The 16,954-nt window shown below is 32.0% G+C and overlaps 1 protein-coding gene across 6 annotated transcripts; it reads left to right on the top strand.

Moving 5' to 3' along the window:
• Nucleotides 1-1,537: 1,537 nt before the first annotated feature.
• On the top strand, nt 1,538-15,916 carry LOC148618375 (polycystin-2-like). 6 transcript variants are annotated; one of them, XM_088577225.1, is made up of 15 exons: nt 1,538-1,680; nt 4,351-4,679; nt 5,654-5,767; nt 6,580-6,707; nt 7,130-7,389; nt 8,462-8,686; nt 8,950-9,112; nt 9,307-9,543; nt 9,849-10,030; nt 10,514-10,733; nt 10,871-11,004; nt 11,311-11,428; nt 11,616-11,951; nt 12,896-13,078; nt 14,138-15,916. In XM_088577225.1, the coding sequence occupies exons 2-15, from the start codon at nt 4,436-4,438 to the stop codon at nt 14,165-14,167; spliced, it is 2,574 nt and encodes an 857-aa protein (XP_088433351.1). In that variant the 5' UTR covers nt 1,538-1,680; nt 4,351-4,435; the 3' UTR covers nt 14,168-15,916. The 6 variants fall into 6 exon arrangements, with proteins under 6 accessions (XP_088433351.1, XP_088433352.1, XP_088433354.1 ...); XM_088577226.1 differs by having other exon boundaries at nt 1,592-1,684; XM_088577228.1 differs by lacking the exon at nt 1,538-1,680 and adding an exon at nt 13,559-13,591 and having other exon boundaries at nt 4,169-4,679.
• Nucleotides 15,917-16,954: the final 1,038 nt, after the last annotated feature.

The raw sequence follows: 16,954 nt of genomic DNA, 5'->3' as shown, positions 1-16,954 counted from the left end.
AGTGAATCAAAAGAATAGCCGATTATATCTGCATTCCTGGAAGATCGGGATATAAACAGTTCAGTGAACTTTCAATCATATCAAGCAGAATACGAAGTTTTATAGAAATCAATATAAATAAACTCATTTTTGAATTAATAAATAAAACTTATTTCTTTTCAAAAAGTATATGAAGTTAACCACTTTAAGTACTCATTTATCTATATAACTTGGTGGCAAAATAAATTAAACGCATCTGCATCACTCTACACGTTGACGGACTCAAACAGTTAGAGTGGGGAAACGCTGTATGACCCACGAGGGGCCTGGGAGTAGGCCAGAGCGTCAACAGAGCAGCCCAGCCGCTAGTACGACATACTCTGACTGAGTTCTTCGGTCAGGTATCCCAAAGTCTGGGCTCCGCTACCTGAAACTACTAACAGACATGTACTAACACAATCCCCATAAGGAAACGGTCGTGCGAGATCCGTAAGGATAGTGAATAAGGAAACGGTCGTGCGAGATCCGTAAGGATAGTCAAGACCGTAAAAACACTAATCGGTCAATTAAACGTTTATAATTACAAAACGTCTTCTTGTTGATATAGCATATTACAAATTAGACAGTAATGATATTACTTAATTCATTTTTACTATTTTATTGTTCATTTATTCAGGTATACTTTAGCTAATCCAATTAATGCTAAGGCCATTGACCTTAGTATTATTAAAACAATTATATTTTTCTATAAAGAATCTTTAATTCCTCTATGATATTTAATGAATGACTGTTTTATTTTTTCGGACTATAGGATAGTACTACAACCACGTGGTGCACACTAAATAATCTGTGTAGCACCACGATAATTGAGGTTATTTTGAATAAACCGAAAAAATGTAATTATAACAATCATTCCTTACAATTTAATTTTAATATCAAAATTTAAGGAATAAATCAGCAAAAAGGTTGATGACGTATGACAAAATCAGAAAGTTTCCCGTGAAATTAAATTATTTATGTATAATCAAAACACAAAAAGGTTGCAATCGTAATCTTATAATAAAAGAATAATAATAATAATAATAATAAGTATGCGCTGACATTCGTTATCTGTTCTTTCTTCCGATCGTCTTGTCTTTGATTTCTTGATATGGTATTTCTACACAAAAAAAGTTCACAAATATTCTAAACGCTGTTATTTTCGTTGTCATCCATGTAACCATTCTTCTATGATTTATTCAGATGTATAGGGGTCTGTCTTCTGTCCCTTTTCCAATGTATATTCTATCGTTACTATTCAGCACTGGTCGGTGAAATAAAATTTCAATACTGACATTATCTAACATCTACCTTTCTGTGTACAAAGCAATCGAAGCCTACATTTTCCGTTTTTACTTTTAATAATAAATAATTGTATACCTTTTAATAATAAATAATTGTATACCTGACGCAAAACATCATTTAAAATCAATTGAACAATAATTAGGAATAATTGATTTTTCCAATACCTGTATTGTTTGAAATAGGAAATTACAAAGAGTTGCCGTGAAATATCGATGTTGGACCGAGTATTTCCATTTATTATGCATGGGACCCTGCTAGAAAGCTGATTACCTAGGTAGCAGGTCGATACAGCTATAAAAATTGATGACGCAGTTTCAGGAACTTCATAGGACATTAGATAAACGTACACGACGATTGGTAAGTAAGTAGAAATATTTTTAAAACTTATTGGTCTCTTTCCACTTTTTTAGGGAGACAAATAACGCTTTATACACCTCAACATGTTATTGGATTAATCTTAGTTTTTATTTTATGAACTATCAAACTTGCGAGAATATTCATAATTTCATCATGAAATTTTAAGCACAGAATGATAAGATTGACAAATGTTAACATTGTATACCTTACCTATTTCGGATGTCAACAAGTTTCAGAAGCTTGACTCTTCTGGAACCCTCTACTGTAGTATACTGTACTGTATATACATCCAATTACACTAGACTAGAATAATACAAAACAGGTATTAGTCAGACTTCTTAAATACCCACCATTTTCGCTGTCTTGAGCAGGAGGTAGATTCAAATGGTGGTACACTAAATAATTAACATTGTGCCCCATAGCTGTTCCATGTATCTTGACCTTCTTTGAATTTCGAAACTTTTATGCAGTTAAAAATACATATCTGTTCGGACATCCACTCAAAGGTATTCATTCGGTCCAGCATGGTACTGTTCCATGAGGTTGTACACTGCTTGGTCAATAATTACCGTTTTTCACGGGGTAAAAAAGATTTTTTTTCGGAAGAGGGCAAAGTCTTGTGAACTTCACTTTAACCCCCCCCCCAAAAAAAAAAGGAAAAAAAGATTATTCTTCCACCCCTTTTAGTCTTACACAAAATAAAGTACAATCCTATATGTTTAGAATATTTGAAGGCGTCGCATTTCACTTGTCTCACAAAGTTTATATCAATTAACGATTTTTTTCTTGTAATTTCTTTTTTTTAATCCTCTTTTGCTTATCACAATTTCCTTGTGTTAGTATTGATCTGTGGATTTTTTCCTTATTATTCAAATATATTTTTAGGTTGATTTCGTTCCTTGAATTCGAAATGTATCGGGATTTACTATCCTCACGAGCCACGAACGGATCACAAACAAAACCTAATATTGACCACCGTATACACTCTATCATACGTCCACTTTGTTTTCTTGTTACTTTGTATGATGTTTTTTTTCTGTCACACATGAAAGAATGAGTTAACACATATATGATAATGCCAAGTTTATTAAGAAGTAGATATTTCACTCTGAAAACCCATATGCTTTTAAATAATATTTCTTTTATGGTCGAGCTAGTAAGAGACAAAACTACATAGTGCTGCGCACAGGTATCAAAAAGTGCTTTAGTTTTCGAGCTTAATGGACCTGGAGGGTACACGGCTATATCATATGTAAATGGAAAGATAAATCAATGTAGTTTTTGAATATCCTACTTACCAAAGTAAAAAAATGGTTAAGTTTTCTGCTAATTTGTCTTGATTAGAGGAGGGGTCAATGATCAATCGACCCAATACACTTTGATAAGTAATTTATAAGTTACAGAAATCACGGACTACCTGCCTGTTTGAATAAGGAATTCCAGTTTTGAGTTTTGTTACAATGAATGCATTCTTAATGTCTTTAAATGACTTTGCACTTTTCCAGAAAATCGCAGTATTGACACTGTTTTACTAATGTTCGCAAAACGCTTGAATTGGAATCGGCTGTAATGCGATTTCTCCAGTCACTGAGCTGTGTATCATCTACCGCTTTATGTACAATTGATTTCCATCGTGATTTTGAGGGAAAGACTCCTTCCCTGACATATTCCGAGAAATATTCAGTTAGTTCGTAGCTATAGGTACACAAAGTACTCACGATGTATGTAATAAAAGTCCGTATTCAATTTCGTTTATGTTGTTATCCGCCCAAAAAGGGGAAAAAGTCGCATTAGAAAAATTTGTGTTGTCAAGCAAGAAGTAAAATATATTTAACTCATTTAACGCCTTTGGTTAAGTACGTATTGTTAAGAGAACACAATTTCTGGAGATAAAAAAGTTTGCCTTTATGTATGGAACTCATTATTGGTGATAGACCAATAATACTTTTGCACATATCTGATCTTGTGGCAGTTTTTAAATCAAGTATATTTTTAACTATAAAATTGAACTGGAAACAGTTCAGAGATTCTCAGACTTGAGATTGTTCCACAACTCGAAGCCATGTACTATGTTTGGTAACACAACAGTTTTGTATAATCTGTCTAAAACTATCGGATTAGTTCTTTTCGAAAAGCACCATTTAAACTTGAATCGACACTTGATAATAAAAATATACTGATTTATAATAAACGAAACAATGATTTTTGATGTAGTCTACGGCGTTGTAATTAATTTATAATTAACTGATGATTGCAGGTCAATGAGGATTGATAATTGATTATAAAAAATGCAACATTATTTGAAAATTCTGTTATTATTTCAATTATCTTTCAAATTTGTTTATGTTTTGTTTTGTATCTTTTTTTTTGTTAGTTTGTTTTGTTTTGTTTTGTATCTTTTTCTTTTTTTTTGTTAGTTTGTTTTGTTTTGTTTCAAACGGGACCGGATTGTGTTTGACTGAATTTAAGAAATAATTTAGAGTGCTTTGAGGGGAAGCAACTCTACTTACGTCATTTGATTATTTACCGTATTCGGTGTTTGGAACGTTAACAGTTTTAACACAGTATATTAAATATTTGGACCATGGTTTAACATTAGATATATACACATTGACTTCAACCGGTTGATTAAAAGAATTTAAAGGTAACACTGATCTATTTTGCTTACAGTTCTCATTTAAAGCAAGTTTGGCAGATTGACAAGATTTCATTGTTTCAATAAAAGACTTATCAGATAAGCTAAGCTTTGACAGACATGAGTTCTAAAGACGTTAGGCCTTCGAGTGGGCAGAGAACCGCATGGGATGATCCTTACGGAACTGGTGGACACGCACGACCTGATCAGTTCGATTTTGGTGGTCCAAGAGACGATCCCGATTTGCCCTCCGCAATGGAAAACGATATTTACCATGATAATAATGTGAAAAGGAATAATGAAGTAGCTAATCCTCCTAAAAAGTCTGGTGGATGCTGGAGTTGCTTCACTAGTGGTTTGAGGTGTAAGTAAATAGCTAAAATTGTTCTGCCTTCTCATATCAACAAAAATGTATATCAATACTGTCAGGAAGTGCAATATAACTGTATAAAGTCCCTGATACTGTGGAGTTCAGAATATATATATTTTTCCTAACATACTAATATGTACATAAATACTTATTTTAAAGGGGTTTTATTTCAGTGAATGGAGACAGTCAAACAACTTGACAAATTATTCAAAATTTATTTCCACTTTTTTTGTTAATATGGGATGTTCAGCATGATTATGTTTGTATTGGATGCCCCTGGTATAACAAGTTTTTGAATTGTAGATTTCATCAAATTGTTTCTCCTTTGCATGTAACTACACTTTCCAGTTTTGTGTATCTGACACACATGATAATTAGATTTGATATACTTTGCCCAGATATTGATGAATTAATAATAAATGTGTTTAAATGTAAACTAGACCAAGATATTGGGCATTTAAATAAATCAATAGGTAGGACAAAGTATTTTTAAAACTATGCTGATAACTTCTCTGAGGCATTTTGTATATATTACAGTACAATATATTAATTTTAAATCCCTATCAAATATTCAACTAAAAACTTGTTTTTAAGTCTTTGTTCATGGAAGAATTTTGTTCTAAATTCCTGCTATGAATATGTTATTAAAGAAAATTGCAAAAAATAGCAATCACTTTTCAAAAGTTATTGATACTGTCATATATACAAGATTCATTGCATTGTTTTGGTTGTTGTATTAGTCATCACTAATACATGGTACCACTGATATAAAGTGCAGTATATGCCAGGTATAAAAAAAATAGAAAATGCTGATGTCCATTACTAACAGTAGTAGTTTGTGATTCCTTCAGAAAAAATCCTCCATTTCTCTTCAATTTTGCATCAGAGTTGAAGATTTTCATTGAAATCTTATATGACTGGCATTAATGACAAGAAGAAATGACAATGTAATATGGTTTCTATACCAGCTCTATGGGCAACAAGACAGACAGAGAATACCAAGGGCAATAGAGAGCTCCATGTGAAGACAACTCTCAGAGAGTTGATCATCTATCTGGTGTTCTTGGTTATCCTTTGTGTTGGTAAGTAGTATTACATTTATTATGTCAAAAATTGATTTTGTCAATGGCAGTACTCTAGATTGTACATATGCAGTGTTCTACAAAAATATAATGTACGAAATGTAGCTATGATGTAGGCTGAAAAGGATGGCATTGCACCCTTTCTTCCTTTTGATATGCTTCTCAGCCATTCAGAAGATGAAAATTAATTTAGTAATAACTGTCTTCTAATGTCCTGAAAACCTCTGTTTTTTTGTTTTATTAACATTGAAATACTTACAAATGTACATGTACATGAACAATAAGAAAGTCAAATTAAAATATATTTTATCAGTAGTCATAATGTTACCCAAACTAACGAGTACATATATGATTTCAGTGAACATGCCATTATTCCATCTTTTCCGAGATTATGTCCCTCTATCATAGTTTTCTGTTGGAATGTGATACGTGTATATAGAATAATATACTTAAAACAATGATTAATTATATGTACCATATGAACTTCCATACTTTCAATAATAATTTTTGAAATCTTATCAGTGTTCCATGATTCAACTTCCCTGTCACCCAGGGCTAGCACAGTTTTGGTGAGGGAAAGTTGTATACTCTACTTTCCCTTTGGCAAATAGAAAACTTGGAATTTTGAAGGATTTGTTAAGTTAGGAAAATGGACTTTAACTCCGGGAAAAGTAATCTTCATTTTCCCATGGAACCCTAAAATTTACAAAAATCCTAGAACACTGCTTATTATAATAGTGTTTACATTAGGTACATGTACACAGAGCACGTGATAACCAGATATCAGTGTACATTTTTGTATATAATTTCAGTGACATTTGGTATGACCAGTACTACTATGTACTACTACACTAAGGTGATGAATGACCTATTTCTTGACACTGTACACTCTGGTGGTGGAACCTTCAGATCTATTACTAATGTCAACGACTTCTGGAAAGTAAGTAAACAGTCCATCATATTTTACTTAGGTTTATTTATTTATTATAGCAATACAAGAAACTTAACATGTGCATTGTATTCAGTACCGGTATGTTTTTGCATTAAATATACAAGAATACTCTGTCATCTATCTGTACATGAAGTCACTATCTTTATGCAAAAGACTAGTTAAAATGTTATTCCACCTGTTCTGTGATTTTTCTGTTTTGATGAAATTATAACAAATTGACTTTTCAGGTTAGAAGCCAAAATATTTTGGCACAGACTGTTACCATGACAGTGATCAGTGCAGTTTAGTATAAAAAGCTCAATTATAAGTCAAACAATTACATGTAGGATTCAGATGAATGTCTATAATTTTGTAAAAAAAAAGCAGATCTGTGGTGAATTGATTTTTTGATGTCTGTTTTTTTTCTTCAGTTTGCCAAGGGACCCCTTCTTAATGGTTTGTATTGGGAGAAATGGTACAATGACCAGCCTGTACCAGCAGAACAGATTGGTTATATCTACTATGAAAACAAACTTCTTGGTGTTCCACGTATGAGACAATTAAAAGTTAGCAGCAATTCCTGTCAAGTCCATGATGATTTCGCTGATGTTATTCGTGAATGCTACGACTCTTACTCTGAGAATTTGGAAGATAAAACCTCTGACACAGCTAACCATGATAACTACACAGGGTAAGAAAGTTGAAACAAGGACACTGTGTTCTAAATTATTTTTATACCAACACAAAAAATTGCTGTCATATAATGGTATCAAGCTGCCATTGACTGTCAGTAGACATTTCATGTCCAGACAATAACTGATTATAAGTTTATAGATTTCTATGAAATTATACCACAATGGGGTTGTAACTTTAAGTGTTTGCCATAAATAAGGGCCATAAAAAGGGCCCAAAACACAGTTTCATGTTGTTGGGACATTAACTTGATTAATCGTTAATGAATAGCTTTGAAATTTTACCACAAGGTGTCATTTCACATAATAAAGGCTTGGATTGAATTCAGGGATTGTGACTCAAACCAGTTAGTAATTAGGGACCAAAAAAAAAGAGGCACAAAGAAGCTTCTTCATGATGCTCAGACAATTATTTGACTATAAGTAAATGGAACTCTTTGAAATTGTGCCATACATGTACAGTGTCATACCTCCAAAGGAAGACTGGAATTAATTTTGCGGGTTATTTTATTGAATAATTTATAAATTAGGACCAGAACCAAGCATTTTCTTGATTTCGGGACAATGAATTCACTGTAAGTGAATGAATTTCTTTGAAATTGTAATACAAGGTGCTATACCATAAAAGGATTACTGGGATTGATTTGGTAATGTTTCTTGAACTGTTAAGGAACGAAGGGCCAAAAAGGGGCAAGAAACCGATGTACCAATAATAACTTGAGTAAAAGTGGATAGATCTCTTTGAATTGTATTAAAGGTGCCATACCCCCTAAGAAAGACTAGGATTGATTTTAGGGATTATTGAGAAATAAAGGGTCAAAAATGGGCCACTGCGATTCTGATCAAATTATTTCCTGTGTCAAATATTTAATCACAACCAAAATTAAAAGCTTTATCAAGCTTGAATGGTGTGTCCATACTTGCCCCAACTGTTTAGGGTTTGACGTCTGCAAAAATATCTTGCTGTGCCATGTGAATCATTTTATCAATATTGAGTCAACTAGAATTAGAATCAATGCAATGTTCTTATTTGAACCAGATTAATCAAATTTTTCACTTTGATTTTCGTAGATGGACTTACCAGAGTGAAAGTCAGTTAGATGGGTCTTCGTACTGGGGTATGTTGACTCACTACAGTGGTGCAGGATATGTACAGGACTTGACAAGTCGTCAGAACTCTTCTACAGAAATTATCAATTATCTTTTCAATAATCTATGGATACAAAGAGGGACTAGAGTTGTCTTTATAGACTTTACTGTGTACAATGCTAACATCAACTTGTTCTGTGTTGTCAGGTATGTCATCATATGAAACCAGTATTTTTTAAATATTTGTTGATTGTGTTGTTGCTTGTGTTTAAGCTTTGTACAAGATTATACAAACACTAAAGGAAAAAAAATACAATTTTGTAAAGAACTGTCATGTTCAATTGAAATATAGTTAGAACTTTAACATTGACATAAAAGGGGAATGCATTGAAGAATTTGGGAAGTGATTTTGAAAACTGACATGTTTGCTTGAAATATGACACATTGAAGATTGTATATGTATTTTTCAGACTGGTAATAGAGTTTCCTGCGACTGGAGGTGCCATCCCATCCTACACATTCCGTACAGTAAAGTTGATTAGATATGTAACAGTGACAGAATACTTTATCTTGGCCTGTGAATTCATCTTTGTGCTCTTCATTGTATACTACATGGTTGAGGAGGCTATTGAGGTGAGATATAGTTGTCAGGATGTTCTGTAACAATGACACCTATACATTGTAATATGTAAGTTGTTGTAATAGATGTAACATTTTTGAGCTCACTCATTTACTCATGATACCTATGCTTGTGTATAAGAATTGTAGGTACAAATCATACAAATTATCTTTTGATTTAGTTTGTGTATAATGTTTTTATTTATCAGATCAAGAAACACAAGCTGTCCTATTTGAAGAGTATGTGGAACATCCTGGATATCGTTGTTATCATCATTGCTATTCTGTGTATAGTGTTTGACATATATCGGACAATTGTTGTGGACAGTAAGCTAAAGGAACTACTAGATAATCCAGAGAAATATGCTGATTTTGAGAATCTCAGTTACTGGCAGACCAGATTTGACAATGCTATCGCTATTGCTGTCTTCTTTGCCTGGATCAAGGTAAGACTGAGCAATTATAGTTAGGTTTAATCTGTGTGTAAAGCTTCACAAGTAGATGAATTAGTACAACTTTTTCTATGTAGGATCAAACAAATATATGCTTGCATTGTTACTGTGAAAGTATTACTCATGGGTACCAGTTAAGAGGGAAATAGCCAGTTCGTAGATTTTTGATTCTTTGTATTTTAGAACTATATCATACAAACAAAGGGAAAACCATGAAAATTGGTACCCCACGAACAATAATACTTCTACGGTATTTTCTTTCACTACTGCTTTGTTAGTTATCTATTTATTTTTGTCAGATCTTTAAGTACATCAGCTTCAACAAGACAATGACACAGCTGTCCTCTACCCTGGGTAAATGTGCCAAGGATTTGGCTGGTTTTGCTGTCATGTTTTTCATCATTTTCTTGGCCTTCACACAGCTTGGATATCTCCTTTTCGGAACACAAGTCAAGGACTTCAGTGACTTCCAGAACTCATTGTATGTATTTACATGTACTATTTTAAGACTCTGATTTATTTTAAAACAATTGAGCAAAATATACATATAAGTTTGAATGAGATATGAAAGAACTTTAGAAAAATACTAATTTAACATTTCATGTCAGAAGAACCAGAGACTCGCTGTAATTTGTCTTATCTAAATCATATGAGACTTGACATCAATAATAATTAAACTGGTTTTTAATATGTTACATGAATTATACAATGTATGATTTCCAAAGTACCTGGCATGGGTATCATATGAAAACAAATTCAAATTGAGATTTTCCTCAAATTTTTGACTTTGTCTTCAAATCTTCAATTTCAAATGATTTGATTGGGCAGTATTTGAGATGAGGAAAGATTTGAGGAAAATCTCAATTAGAGATTCTTTATGATACTAGGCCATGAAACTGGTGCTTTTAAGATGTTGTTTTATCTCTTTTTCATGAAGATACTATAATAAATTGGTCTTTTACAGCTTCACACTGTTCCGTATCATCTTAGGAGACTTTGATTTCCATCAGCTGGAGGCAGCCAACCGTATCCTCGGTCCTCTGTACTTCATGCTGTTTGTCTTCTTTGTGTTCTTCGTCTTGATCAACATGTTTTTGGCCATCATTAATGACACCTACTCAGAGGTCAAAGGTGACATGGCCAACCAGAAGAACGAGTTTGAAATGACTGACTACTTCAAGAGAGTAAGTAAAATAAAAAATGAGGAAATGAAGGACATCATTTGAATTGAAAGATAAATTTATGTTTTACAAGTATCTTTAATACTGCTGTCCTATTAAATCTGAAGTACTAGATGTAAATCATATTATGTATATTGCAGGGCTACATGAAGATGGTTGACAAACTGAACTTCAAGAGAGACAAAATAGTAGACATCCAGAAGGCTCTGAAATCTGCTGACATTAACCAGGACAAACAGCTGGACTTTGACGAATGGCGTCAGGATCTCAAAACGTAAATTTTCTAAACAGGGGAAGACATTGAAGTTTAAATTTTAACAATTGAATCAAGTTGAATTATATTATTTGTATTGAAATCAAAATTATTATTTTTGAGAGAGTGGTCATACTGGAATTTTCTAACTTAAACATGTTTTGGGTTTGTTAGATGATATGCATCATACAGGATATTTTACAATTCTAAAAAAAAAAAAAAAACTATATGTGTGTAAGACTGTTATTTTTCTGTGGAAATTTATCTGGTAAAAGTCAAACAGAAAGCAAAGTTCTTTTTTTTTTGAAAATTTCTGTAAAATTTCAGCCGAGGTTATGCTGATGGTGAAATTGAAGCTCTGTTTGCCAAGTATGACATTGATGGTGATCGTGTACTGGATGAAGCTGAACAAAAGAGAATGCAGGCTGACCTCAACAACCAAAAGGTCAGATGTGCTTTTGATAAATTTGAAACTTGCATTTCAGTGGTTAATGATCAAGTACAAAGTTCAGACTGAGGTCATTTAACAAAGCTATTAGAGATTTGAAATGGTCCTAAATATGTTGTATGTATAGTGGTGCACATTTTAGTGTTTTCAAGTATTTGTAATGAAATAAAATGATTCATTATAGGATGCTCTTAACAAAGAATATGACCAACTTGAGAAATCAGGAAATAGACCTGGGACAGCCAGACGATCCAGTAGTCGTGTTAGTTATAATGATGACAGCGGTGAAGACAGTGACGATGAAGACAGTGGAACAAAATCATCACGCTCAGGTAGAGCTTCAAATGGTGTTTCATATGAAGAATTTACAGTGTTATCTCGCAGAGTTGATAGAATGGAACATTCTATAGGCAGTATAGTATCAAAGATAGACGCTGTATTAGTCAAATTAGAAGCAATGGAAAAAGCTAAATTAAAAAGAAGAGAAACAATGGGAAAAATATTAGACAGTATAACAGAAGTAAGTTATTAGTTCCTGGATGATTTGTTACTAATAGCAACAGTATCAGGGGAGGTTATAACAGTTCTGTTTAGAGGACATCAATTATTTTGTGGAACATTTTTATTTTATGGATACCAATTGTGAATTAGTCATAAAAACCATAAAATGCTTTGGTTTTTCCAGATTTGTTCTTATTAACCTGAATATTTACTTTGTTCTCTGAATCTGTACTGTTATAGACCAGATACTGTTATCACTTGTTTTACCACTCCTTAACAGAAACTCCAAATATGTGTGGGGTTATTGGCACATATATTATTTAACAAAATAACTAGACAGAATGAACAAACAAGGTGCAAAATCATTTGGCTACAAGTCAACATTCAATTTTTTCACTGAGACAATTTGCTGAATAATTTTGAGTAAACTTTGCTACTGAATGAAAACTAAGATGTCTGCCATGGTTACAATAAAATTGTAGTAAGGAGAAAATCCAGAGCTAAAATAGGTTTTTATGGTATTATAAATTCAGCTGTTCAAGATAGGTTTTACCTATATACTTACTGTTGTAAAATAAAGCAGATGACAAATAAAAACATAAAAAAATGAACCTAGATTACTGGTGAAGGTAAGTATTGTTTTATCATGTCTAGATGTGGCTAACTTAATGCTTTTATACCCAGATAATTTACTTCAATAATGTCAGTAACACTTCCACTTTTCCAAGTAAAAACTAGGCTTTCTAGAAGAGAGAAAATCTAGTTGTTTATGTCAATTTTTTTTTTATTCTTGAAATACGATTTTTAAATTCTAAATGAATCTCTTCAGAGTAGCATTACTGCATGACATTTGTTTGGCTTTGGAATCCAATTAGTTTATGGTTGCAATAATGTATTTCAAGAATAGAAGATATCAATAACATGTCTGTCTCCATGATTTAACCTTGGTTTGTTTTTGTAAAGTCTGATGGAAATAGCGATGAAGCTAAAAGAGAACAGATGGAAAGATTAGTAAGAGAGGAGTTAGAACGGTGGGATTCAGAAACTTCCTTCTCCCCTAGTGGTAGAGGGGCTTCTCCCAGTAGTGGCAATTCAGCCAGAGGTGTAAGATCTCGGTCTAGACCTGGCTCAGGACACAATGAACCAGTAAGTAACAAGGGCAGATAACTCTACACAATCAATAGTTTCAGAAAAGTATTTTAACATAAATTATTCATTAGTTGGTAATTTAGTCTGCAAAATCAGTTTTTCTCTCAATTATTATCTTTTTAGTTCTAATTATAAAAACATTTTAATTACACATGTGACAAAATCAAGCTCATCAAAACCTTTTCATGTGTGTCACTGTTTTCCTTAAATATGTATTTTATTTGTAATTTGTTTTTCATGTCTTAAAAAAAGTAATTTATAAAGAATTAACTTGGACATTGTTTGATTTTTATTAAGACTTCGGATGTTTAAATGGTAAATATTACACATGTATGAATGCATGAGACTGTGGATGTTAGAACATTTCATTTTTAGATTATAGTAGAGAATGCTGGTTGTTTCTAGGTAACAAACAGATGGTTTAAGGAGTGTTTGGTCATTCACAAAATTTTTTTTTCAATTTTATCATATTTACAGCATCACAGTAAAGCTTAGATATGTTACATTTGGGTAAAAATCATATTTGTTTGTGGTAAAGTTAATTGACAACTTTTTTAAGCATTTAGAGTTGTTGAATGTTGTTTATTTTTAGTTTCGTAACTTTCATCATGTATTCATCATTTTTAATGTTTGGTTTTCTTATTAAACAATAACATCTCATCAGAACATATTGCACTGTTGTTATGTTATTATGTGTGATACTTGGAATGACAGCCATTTTATTTTGTTCTCATTCATTAATTGTTTTTGTTTTTGTATAGAAAGATGTGTTTGTTATTTGTAACTTAAATCTCAATGTTATAATGTACAGTATTTCTTTGTTATTTACTATTGCAAAAATGTATCTTAATTAATTTGAAATGTTACAACAAATTTTCATACATCTTGAAATTGATTTTTTTCATTTCATTGTAAAGTTCAAATTTTATTAGCCTTGTCTTGGTATTTTATTAAATCAAATTTTAAACCATAAGCACAATCTATTGAAAGTCCATTGAAGTAATGTTATCTATTATATCTTCTATGAATAAACTAATATAATGTTATTTATTTCAGGACTACTTTGATCGACACTACAGAGTATAATAGACTACATTCCTGTTTCTGTGTGATATCACATTCTTCATCTGTCACTTCATCAGGATCTATTTATAGAACTTATGTGTTAAGATTCTAATACTGTTCACATTATATATAATTTGGTTTAATGATTTAAACTGTTTGTATTTGTTGAAAATTTACTAATATTAGCAAGTACATAAAGTCAATAAAGAAATAAGGAATTTGATAAAGTTAATGAGAAATTTTAAAAATCATGCAAATTCAAATTATTTTGAATTACAGTCACTGTTTAGAACAGTACTACAATGTAGAGAAGACAATTCTGGTTTTGTATGGCTATACAGAGTTTTCTGACCAGTGTTATTCCTTTTATTGTTAAACGAAGACCAAAGAACTTTGAATGGTAAAAGTTTTAATTGAAATTTCTGAGAATTATAGTGTCAATTCATACTGCTCTTTACACAAAGAATTATTCAGATACCTGTTCATTTTTCAGGGAGATTTTATTGTTTTAATTTTTAAACCGTCCATGACTCGTGCCCAATGAAAAGCTCCGTCCAGATGTACATGTTTAGCTTTTAGACTGGTTGTACAATTTATTTTTACACTTATTCTCAGTATGCTTTATCCTTAGACAGGTTTTATTTTACAGTGTATTATTAAAAGAAGATAAACTATATATATATATATATATATATATATATATATATTGATGCATGAAATTTACATATCTGTATATATTGGTCAGTATCACTTTAATACATTTGTGTCCAAGTTTAATATGTCCATGTTTTTTATAAAATCATGTGGTACTCAATAAATAACCTGTGTAGCAGGTCATTTTCAAGTGTGCACCACAGATGTTGAGGTTATTTTGAATAGACTGAAAAAATATAACAGTCATTTCTGATAATTTGATTGAAGTATCAAAATTCAACGGGTAGATCTTACACCTCTGGCTGATAAAAAAGTTTGATGATGTTAGTCATTACAAATTTGGTCTATGAGATGACAGACAAAATTTTTTATCCAATCATAATCCATGTTACTTCTGAAATTAAATTATTCATTGATAACCATTGGTTAATTTGAAAAGAAACAGCATTGTTCTTATGACTTTGTGTTCAGACCTCATACTTAAGACTTGACGCTAAGATAGTATAATGTAAGAAGAAAAAATATCTCAGTACTATACCAAGATTTTTAATTATGGTAAGAACAAAAATTCAAGCATTCTGACCATATTAAATTTGGCCACTGAGGTATCTATTTAGTATATAATCTCACTACTGTTCAGTATATTTTTACAAAATAAATCCAGAAACTTATGCTTTTATTTACTTATTTTGGAACATAAGTTTAAATTTTTTCCTGTTGAGTACATCAGTATTAAAAGATGACCCTAACACCTCAGTACTTCCGTCCTGTTGTTTTTATTTCTAGTTTAAAACAATCTTTACAAGTTGTAAAGAGCCTTTCACTCTGTTTAATGTTTATTTACTGTTCACTGCTGAAGTCTTGTTTTAACTTCGACATTTTTGGATTTGAATCAACATTAAGACAAATGAATAAAAATTGTAATGTTAAGTACATTAGTAAAAATAATATGAGACGATATCAGTGAGAAGTTTATCTGTATGAAACATGAGATAGTTGAAAATATTACTTTTTAAGATAATAACCAAAAAAGTTGAAGTTAAAATGTTTATTTTATTGTTATGTTAGTTGCATATTTTCTATGTGTTATTATTATTAAATGTTTATTAGCAAGCATACATGTGTTCTGTTGTCTTCAGTTGAGATCTTGAGTTCATATGAGCCAAACAGTTTCAATATCAGTTTTAAACGATGTATTATGGCAATTATTATATGTATACAGTGGCAAGATAAAAAACAACTTGCAAGTTTAAATTAATGATCTGCTTTAAGATGGAAGTATGGTACATGTATTGAAAAACAAGACAATGCCTTAACAATTTTTACCTACGATTTCAGTACTTGTCAATGTGTTTTTGTTCTCCACGACTCTTTTTGTGATTGTCCAATGAAATGGTGCTGCTGTAACCTATAGACACTTGCTTTTCTTACAAAACTTGAAAATAAGAAGTGGTGTTCTCTGACTCCAGGGATAAAGACCAGACATGAAAAACAGACATACACAACAAAGAACATGAAGTACTGTGAAAGTACTTTAATTTGTGGATACCAGTTTTCGTGGATCAGGGAAGGAACACAAGTTTGTGGAATCTTGAATTTGTGGTTTTGAAATTTTCAGTATACCCATCAATGGAAATCTACTATTCGTTGAGAACCAAATTTCTTGGTTTGACCTACCCACGAAAACCACATTGGTACCCAACGAACATTAGAACTTTCACAGTAACTAAAATAATAAATACTAAGAAAAAAAAGCAAATGAGCAGCTTGGACTCCACTAAAAACTGGGAGCATGGACCAGGTGCAACGGTAGGGTAAGCGTCCTTTGCTTTTCTAGAAACACTCGCCACGTTGCTCATAAAAAGGCAAGTCCGGAGTAGACGAAGGAGGAAAGGAAAATTATGACACGTTGAACAAATCAGTTTTCATGGCGCAGATGGATATGCCGTAGCAATCCACAAGTTCATGATGACGACCATAAAACTTGTATAGTGATTACTTCAATCTTGTAGCATAACCCTGTTCCAGAAGCCTATTTGTTAGAATTCTACTGTGATACAAAAAGTCTGCATTGATTTGGCAAGCTCTGGCAAATCGTATGAGCTGTGATATGAACACTCCATAGGCAGGTGCTGGAGGGATGTTGCCACAGGT

This window comes from Perna viridis, chromosome 4, assembly GCF_037379345.1.
Source record: "Perna viridis isolate PV_CMFRI_1.1 ecotype Kerala chromosome 4, ASM3737934v1, whole genome shotgun sequence".
In the NCBI taxonomy this organism is placed as follows: domain Eukaryota; kingdom Metazoa; phylum Mollusca; class Bivalvia; order Mytilida; family Mytilidae; genus Perna; species Perna viridis.
This window is presented reverse-complemented; position numbering and strand designations above follow the sequence as displayed.